This window comes from Diachasma alloeum, unplaced genomic scaffold, assembly GCF_001412515.2.
Source record: "Diachasma alloeum isolate Michigan unplaced genomic scaffold, Dall2.0 Dall_scaffold_00201, whole genome shotgun sequence".
Classification (NCBI taxonomy): Eukaryota; Metazoa; Arthropoda; class Insecta; order Hymenoptera; family Braconidae; genus Diachasma; species Diachasma alloeum.
The window spans coordinates 2,441,365-2,450,261 of record NW_021680366.1 but is presented as its reverse complement, the minus strand read 5'-3'; the positions used below and the strand labels follow the sequence as shown (position 1 = coordinate 2,450,261).

The following is an 8,897-nucleotide window of genomic DNA, read 5'->3' as shown; positions in this document are numbered from 1 at the left end:
TTAATGAGCCCCCCCCCCCCCCCTCCCACAAATCAGCTGAACCATTATCACCCTCATTGACGCACTTACTCATTTTGTTTTGCTCTCGATACCCCCTTGGGTGTCACAGATGCGCGATAAACTCATTATAAATACCCGAAGACATCGGAAAGGCCGAAAAATGTGTGCCAAGTATGGAATACGCTGTGCCAAGTATGGAGCGCGGAATATTTTCCCTCGTCCGACGGAAAATTACCGCTCGAGAGGGGGTGTTGGAAATGTTTTTTTTTATCATTGTAACGATTATTGTTCAAAACAAATAGACTCGCATGAGAAAGCTGCCCAGAGATTACAACGAGACAAATGTATTGGAAAAAAACTGGCGCTCTATAAATACTTCGTCTCTCCTCCTATTGACCAATAGACATCACCGAGTGCCCAACGATAGTATCACGCACACTGATAGACAAAATTATTTTTATTGGGATGTTTCTTTCTTGGAACAAGTGTTGTATACTTGAACCAATTTCAGGTAAATAAGATCTTACGGCGAATATCAATTTTTTCTTTTTGAGATACATTTACTTGAATCAAATAGACCTGTTCTTGGCGTCAAGTCACATATATTCATCATAAAAATGGAAAAGTTCCTAATGTAATATCCAGTCGAGGAATTTTCTGAATTGACAAAAAATCGTATTTATTAAACTTCGTATACTGATAGATGTTTTATAAATATTGATGATGACTTGAAGAGAATTCAGAGAATGAAGAGTGACACATCAATGAATAATTTTTAATCTTCGATCAATTTTTTTTTTTACTTTTAAAATAATCGGATTAAAATCTGTAATTGTTGAAAAATCAGGCGAGGGTTATGAATTGATTCCCTAGAAAACTGCCAACATTGAAAATCAGATGACATTCCGACTGAAATTTCAAGAAATTTCTAACAGTGCAAAATCGTGTTTATTTGAAAATTAACTACCAAATGATAGTTGGTTCAACTAAAATTCTCTTGATAAAACTAATTTCTTCTGTCACTGCACAATCCACAATGAAAGAAATCGAAAAATAAATAAAACAACATGCAGTTTCCTTTATTCATTGCTGTTTACATATCCACAACGTGACTCCGACGAAATTTAAAATAATTCACTTCTCACGGTACAATGGTTCAGAAGAGTGTCAAGGTGAGAGGAGAGGGGGAGAGTACATAATAAACAGGAGCACTGAATTGTTGACACTCTGACACGAGCCTCATGAGCACGTGTCATGATTTTCTAATCGGCTGCGAGCGGCGAATAAAACGAAAAACAAGGGCATCAGATAAAAATGCATATCTCAAACTCGTGGCGTCAACCTCAGGAAAAGACAGTTGAGGTACCCATGTGTGTGTGTGCGTGTGTGTGGGGGGTACCTAGTCGCTTCATAAATAACTCGACTAGGCCGGCCCAGTCTCTAGGTTTTGCTCTTTTGCCCACGCGCTAGCACTGCAGTGAGAGAGATTTTATTTAACATTTGGGTTTTTTTTCTTCATCACGGACGGATTGAATGTTTAATTGTGCGGAGGAAATTTAATAGTTGCTTTGGCTGGTATAACGTGCGATTTGTATTATGAAATGCCTCATGATTGTGTGAAAAAAGTTTCACAAATGACAACATGTCACGAAGAAAATTTAATATCTTTCACAAAAATTGAGTTTTTGTCGTGATCATCAGAAAAATTGTTACAAAAAATCGAAATGTTGGTAGGAAAAAATATAATCTATTGTACGACAATCATTTGATTTGACGAGGAAGGAATATTTTTTTCTCAAAATAAAATTGTGCCCTCGAAATTATTTAGTTTTGCCAGTAACACAGTTTTCAACAACAAATTCGTAGTTTCCTCTTGAAATTATCATTCGTTCCATGTAAATTATAAGTGTTTATTGGACAAAGATATACACTACTCAATGACATTCGCTTGATAAAACCAGAGCCTCATATAAATCAGAAAATTATTATGTTTTGGTGGAACTTTTCCTTTTTTGTCCACAGCGACATTGAATTGAATTTACAAATTTTCCATTTAATAATGCATAAGTCCATCAATTTCTACGGAATAACCGAACTAATTTGTCCATAAAATAGAGAATTTACCAATTCCTTGCAACTTTACTAGAATTGTGCACTCGATAATAATTTTAAAAAAATGTACCAGAAATTTCCGTTAAAATAAACTCACAAAACATGCAGAATTCCTCGAGAATTCCCCCATATTGATCTACTTGAACTGAATTCCTGAAATTTTTCTCGCCTAGAAAATAGAAAATCTCTCCAACCACTCGACCATAAAAATTCCATGCAAATCTTTAGTCAACATAGTGAACATTACAGCTGACCATCGTAAAAAATGGGAGTTAATGCCGGTAAAGTGAAGTTCTCATTGGAATAATTTGTCGACTCGACTAATGTTTCAGCCTTGACGATCGCACCTCGCGTCTTTTAAGCGTCACATCGATTGTAAGAGAGGGCAAATATTTCCTCCTCAGCGATTATTGCGATGGGACACTCTAATTATTTCAGTTCCACCAGTGGAAATAACGAAAGCGCTGAATCTGACGTTGCGATCGTGGGAAAAAAATCGTGATGTCAGAATACTGATTCCTCTCCGCGAATAAAAATAATAGCAGTTCATTTATTTTCCTACGTTTCCTCACTATCTCATTAATAAAAAAAATAACGGAGCTAATTACGTCGTAACTTCACAATTACGATGATAACCCCATTTTGAAGCTCGCAGAATTGAAAATTCAGGTAATTCACGTAATTGATGGTGTAATCAAGCGAATGAAGGGCTCCGCAGACCCACCAGAATGAAGTGGAGGAAGGGGCACACTTCCTAGACTGTTAACCATCCCTAGGAAACACTGGACGGGTCCATCAGAACCACCGAGAGCAAATAGGTCGCACCTGCCTTCGTTTATACAACTCGAGAGCTCCTTTTATTTTCTCCTACTCGTAAGAGTGGCCCCAATGACAATGTGTGCGGTATTCTCGCTCCCCCCGAGTTCATTGCCCTCACCTCGCTCCTCTCACTCACTCTCTCATCCCTCAACTCTTTTGTAACCGAGTACAATAGTGAACATTTATTAACTATGGGATTAATTAGACGAGGAATTAATCCAACGCGGCTAACGTAGCAGAACCGTGCTAATACGCATCAGGTGTTTCTTTGGTATGGATTTTTTTAATGAATTAATATCGTCAAGTGAATTTGTTGCACTTGGGGGAGACTGGTGAACATTTTCATCTGAATTTTACGTGCCACATGACGGAAATTTTTAGCGGGTTTAAGTTCCATTGATCGTTCAGGAAATTTTGTTACTGAAAAGTCAAATAAACCGTTGATTTTCTGGCCGAATGATCTGGAAATCAATCAAATACTCGATTTTTCGGTTCAATTATTCTGGGGAAATTCAGGAAAATTCAGGGAAATGAATTCATTCACAGACATTAATTGAGAATTCATGTCGTTTTGTTTCTGAATATTCATGTGCCACTGACATTGTTCATAATATTAGCCACTGATGACATCCATTTATTCCCTTTTTTTGGACTTTCCTCCATCAATCATTTTCATAGATGTCAGGTATACAATTTTCATAATCCTTTTTAAATGCATATTGAGAAATGAACAGACAGTTCCCGACGGATTTAGAACCATCTCGCTCGTGGATGCCTAATTATTCAAATGAAAAAAACGAAATTATAAGCCACAAATGGATGAATGAAGAATTTCATTGGACAAGACTCTTCGGCATCAAGACAGCTGACGAATAATCAAGATAAACACTCCGACACGTGACACTGTGAGTTGTCACAATACACTGACGACCAACAAACGTATTTTTCGCTTCTCTATCACAAATAGAATCGTACACTGCTGATTATACAGTGTCTGGCATGTCGTAGGTCGCCAGACGCTCCGTCACGCTAGGCATACGTCTGTTATCTCTGAAAATATGCATTTGTGACAATACCTCAATGAAAATGCAAGACTAACTCATAGAACTGCGATAATGTCGTGCCGTATCCCAGAATTTTTATGCTACTGAATATTCCGGAGTGACTGTTTCCACATGGAAAGACACTCTTTAAAAATATTCTAGTGCTCGGACTGGAAAAATAATTCTACTGCTGTTAAGGTAAAATTTCGAGGGATTTCTGATAAAATTTCCGAGGATTTCAGTAAAAATTTCGTACAACAACGGGAAAAATTCACGTGCTCTTCAATAAAATTTTCAGTGCTGAGACTGGAATTTTTCCCTGGCGTAATTTTTCTAGAGAATTTCCCTCCGTGCACCGGGAAATTAATTTCATTATAACAATCACTCATAACACTTCGTCAGTTGATTGCATATCGACAAGAAATTTAACTTTACGTTGCAAAAAAATTTACGTTAAACTGCCGATGCGCAGCTCCGAAATTTTTAACAAGTGGCATTTTTTGAAATTTCAGAGAATCTCGGAATTGAGAAATCATTTTTTCCAAAAACCAAAAAAACAAAAAACAAAATTTTTACTCGTTCAGCACGGATACTAGAGACTGCGAGTTGGACCCCCCACTAGCACCAACTCTCCCGCGAGTCGTGGCGCGTGTCAACCTTGCCTTGTCCTTGAAACCACGCGACCGCGACCGTATGCCACCCGAGCGCTTTTATATGCTACTAAGAGCCCCTTCCACCGTAAACCGTAGCCATGCACTTCATGCATTCGTACGTAAATTGCGATTGAATTTTTCACCGCTGAAACCGCTGATTATTGAATACATCAGAATTTCATTAGCCTAGCAGCCATTCACCTGGGAGCATTCACGTGCTCCAATTTCAACTCGTCAAAGTAAATTGTCAATTGTCTTTCGACATTTCTCACGGTCACACCGCACGCGAAGTCTACCCAAGATAATAGACTTATCAAAATTGGAATGATAGACGACTTTTTATCGTTCGCGGAACGACACCAATATCTCTCAATCAGTCTGGATCCAATCGTTCATTCCAGGGCAATAGAATTGATTGATCTGTTCTGCCTTATCGTCCGCACGATGATGAAAAACCTTGAATTTATTACTCAGGCGCTTGATAATGCCCACACGTGCGGTCTTCTCAACTCGTGAATTAGACTTTTTCCATAAAACCCTTTCGGCAATTTCTCGTCATGTATTGTGCACGCGACCCTCGACTCCTCTGACGCCAAGAGATACGAAATTTCTTAAAAAAGAAATGATTACTCTGGTTATCTGTTGTTCCTTAACACGCGCGCGCATTGTAATCGGTTATCGGGTTAATGGAGGCTACGATTACAGTGAGTGTTGAAATTAATTTTTATTTTAGTCAACAAAAATCATAGACGTTATTAACGAAGCGGTGAGATCACTCACTCGGGGGGAAAGGAGTTTTATTTTTGACGGGATAGGGTTCCGGGGTCTGGTGGTAGGTGGCAGCAGGGCTTTGGTTAGGGCCCGGGATTTTTTGGGCCCGTGGGGTGGGAGTAAGGGCCTGGAAGTTGGAAGGAGTGACGGCGGGTGGCAGCACCTTGCTGAATCAGTCCTTCGGACACCTCTGCGGAAGAAACTTCGAAGAGTCTGATGTATTCTAGGAATTCAAAACTCTTAATCTCTCTCAATCTAGATTTTCTCGACTTTTGTTTCAATTTCAGATGTTCTGTACGATTTTCTTCTCTTTCTGATACTCAATACGTAAGGGTCAGGGTAAATGAGGAAAGAATAATGTAAGTTTGAACAGAGATCAATATTTATTTTGATACTCGTAAAGTATTATTAAGCGTGTTGTTCTATTATCCTCACAATAACCTTATAAACTCAATCTTCATCTCAATTTGCACTCATAAATATAAATAAGAACACTCTCTCTCCCTGGAAAAATATCACCTTCCATACAAATCTGATAAACATCCATAAATCCTTAAACGTAAGTAGAATCTAAACTTAGTACAATAATATACAAAATGAAAAATCCCCAATACTCTCATTCCTCTGAAATATTATACACACATTTGTATTCATTATTCAACACTCCTCCGGCGTAACTACATCCCAACATCTATCTACATTACAAGAAACGCAAAAATGAATTAATGGAAGACATCGGTGATTCTTGTTGCGTAAGGCACTTAAACATAACGATAACTCTAAATCATCTATTTACACCCACCAAACTCATCATAATCGTGAATTATTTCTGTAAAACTCATGGAAATTAATCTCAACCGAGGAAACTATGTACAAGGCACTGTATAAGGCACAGCCTCATAGGCTACTGACCATTGAAAAGAATAATCTTGACAGCGTATAATAAAAACTAAATCTAACAACCCTTAAACGCTTCCCGAGCTTTAAACCGTTGTTTCTTTTAAATAAACATTAACGACTTGCGACGTGACCGACTAGCGGCTTCAGTCAGTAGAACCCAAGGGGGTAATCACTCCGAATGAACTCGTACCACCGGATTTCAAGGAATTCAAATGCCCCAAGCCCCCAAAGACACTCTGCGATATTTCATATACTTCCGAGCGACTGAAGTCTTCCTTTCCTCATTTCACGGCACTTTAACCCCTCACGGCCGCGGCCCTTCTGTTACCAAGCGTGTTGAATTCGATCATTTCTAATCAACGAAAAATTATGAAACCGATTTCTAATTGAAGCTACAGTATTCCGCTTTCCAATTTTGTCTGTGTGATCAAGTTATTCTTCAGATTTGGAAATAGTTAATTTTGAAAACAAGCGTTCACATTCGCATGGCTCGATAGCACGCGCTGACCCCGCGAGGGGTTAACATTGTTCGTCCACGAAATTTCACGAGTGATTGCCCCCTCGGTAGGATCACTAGTTCATCGAGAACACAAAACTGCACAGGTGCACCTAGATGACGGTTTACCAGGGCCTCCAGGGCTTGCCCTCGATCTCAGGCATGACGCTCTTCCTCATGACGAGGGCGAGGGGTTTCTGGAGGGGTGGGCTGTAGAGGGTGGCCCTGGCATCGAACTCGGGATCGCTGGTGTAGCCATTAGCCGGTGATGTCGCGACGTCTCGGTGGCTCGTGGTGTAGGCGGGCGATTGCTCCCGAAAATTGGATGGTGGCGCCTCGAAGGCGACAGGACTCGCAGCCGATGTGGACGTCGAGCTCGTTGAAGAGGTTGAGGACGAGGCGGACGCTGTGCTTGCTGTCCTCTGGGGGATGGGTATGAGCGTTGGCAGGGGCGACGACGGCGCTGGGGACGAGGCTGGCGACGTCACTGGGGTCGCTTTTGCACCTGCTGGCAATACCAGGGCGATGTCGCCGTTGGGGAGCCTCGTTGGCACCAGTTGGAGACCGGTACCGTTGGCATTCGTGAAGAAGATGCCGTTGGACTGCTGCACTTGGATGCGCGGGGTTGTGTCCACTTGCGGCAGAATGTGAACCTGGAGTTGCGTTGTTGGCGGCGATGGCTGGACCACTGCTGGCGTCGACTGGGAGGTCGTGGTACTCTCTACTGGTCCCAGGCAAGATGCCAAGTGGGACATCAGACGACGTTTTACGGAGGCGTCGAGACCGGGAAATCTGCCAACTTCACTCGCGCACTCCGTAAAACCAGCACGAAATTTGTTTAGAACTGATGGATCGGTTGCCGCTGCCAGGGCTACCTGTTGACGCTGGAGGGTCTCTAGGTGTTTCACTGTCATCTCTAGGATGTCCGCTTTTTCGAGCTTTGAGTGGCGCGCTGGCTGCAATCATAAAGAGGAACAAATGGTTAATGGAATAATTTTTTTATGAGAATTAACCATTTTTTTTTACCTGACCGTTATCATTTTTTTTATCGGGTGGAAAATATGGCATTCAAAGTTTTTTTTATTGTACTGTTTTGTTATTGAATAGAACATTTAAAATTTAATTGACTTTGTTAAAAGCTCGAATCCTATTTTTTTTTGGAACTCGAAAAATTTCAATTCCCGAGAAATGTTTGGGATTCAACGGTTTTTTTATTTTTGCCAATATGATACGTAAGACACTTACGTCTTTTTTCATGGCATCAAGAATGAGTGTCTTAAGCTCATTAAGACAATTATTAATCCTGGCTCGTCGTCTCTTCTCCATAATAGGTTTATTACTCCGTCTATTTTCGCCAGATCGTCTGGTACTCGTTCCACTTGTATTAGTTTGCGCAGGCGGCTGTCCAGCCTCCTGCGGCACGTGTGGTGCTGGTGGTGTTGAGCCCACCGAAACACCACCCGAGGGCATCGTAGCACCCACTCCAGTCACCATTGTTCAATATCAATGAACTTTTCCTCAATACAATCACAAATAAAATTCCACTTCTTCCACCACTTTGCACAGTTAATCCAACAGTTGCGTGACTTGAGCACAAAATGTCGTTGAATTTAATCCAGAAAGAGTTGACACCTGAACTCCCAGAAGGTCAAGTGAAATTTTAATTTTCAGTGACGAGAGAATTATCAAGAGCCCAATGAAAAATTCTCAACTTCAATGTTGTATTGATTCAGAGAACGCGGGGAAGGTTCGACCTCTCGCTCAGCGCGCAAGAGCTCGACTGACTCAACGAGACGGCGAAACGATTTGTGTTGGCTCAGTCGGAGCATAGCGAGGAGCATTGGAATGCCCCGAGAGGTAGCCAAAAGCCACCGCAGGAGTGGGGAGAGACGATCGAGACCTAGTGGGGGTTAGCGCGCGTGACGTTTACCCCTGGACGGTCTGTGCATTTGTTACCCCCACCACTGGCAGCTTTTTCAACGTCACCGGAATTCCGACAGTTCGGGGCGCCCCCACCACATTTTTCGTGGATTCCCCCCACTCCTGGGACCACCGTTGGGCCTCGGGGGCATGCGTGCCGGCGATTAATCGAAGGACTTCTCG

The 8,897-nt window shown here is 41.5% G+C and overlaps 1 protein-coding gene across 1 annotated transcript; it reads right to left on the bottom strand.

The window, feature by feature from the left end:
• Window positions 1-5,758: 5,758 nt before the first annotated feature.
• On the bottom strand, window positions 5,759-8,603 carry LOC107035828 (protein hairy). Its single transcript, XM_015253423.1, has 2 exons — window positions 8,040-8,603; window positions 5,759-7,750 (listed from the first exon to the last, which is right to left on the bottom strand). Exons 1-2 carry the CDS (start codon window positions 8,286-8,288, stop codon window positions 6,920-6,922), a joined length of 1,080 nt encoding a protein of 359 aa, XP_015108909.1. The 5' UTR covers window positions 8,289-8,603; the 3' UTR covers window positions 5,759-6,919.
• Between the last annotated feature and the right edge of the window lie 294 nt (window positions 8,604-8,897).

Bases quoted from the DNA above. Each gene is read 5' to 3' on its own strand.
- LOC107035828 (XM_015253423.1), bottom strand. From the start codon at position 8,288: ATGGTGACTGGAGTGGGTGCTACGATGCCCTCGGGTGGTGTTTCGGTG. The intron at 7,751-8,039 runs GTAAGTGTCTTA...TTATGATTGCAG, and splicing joins TTGATGCCATGAAAAAAGAC to CCAGCGCGCCACTCAAAGCT.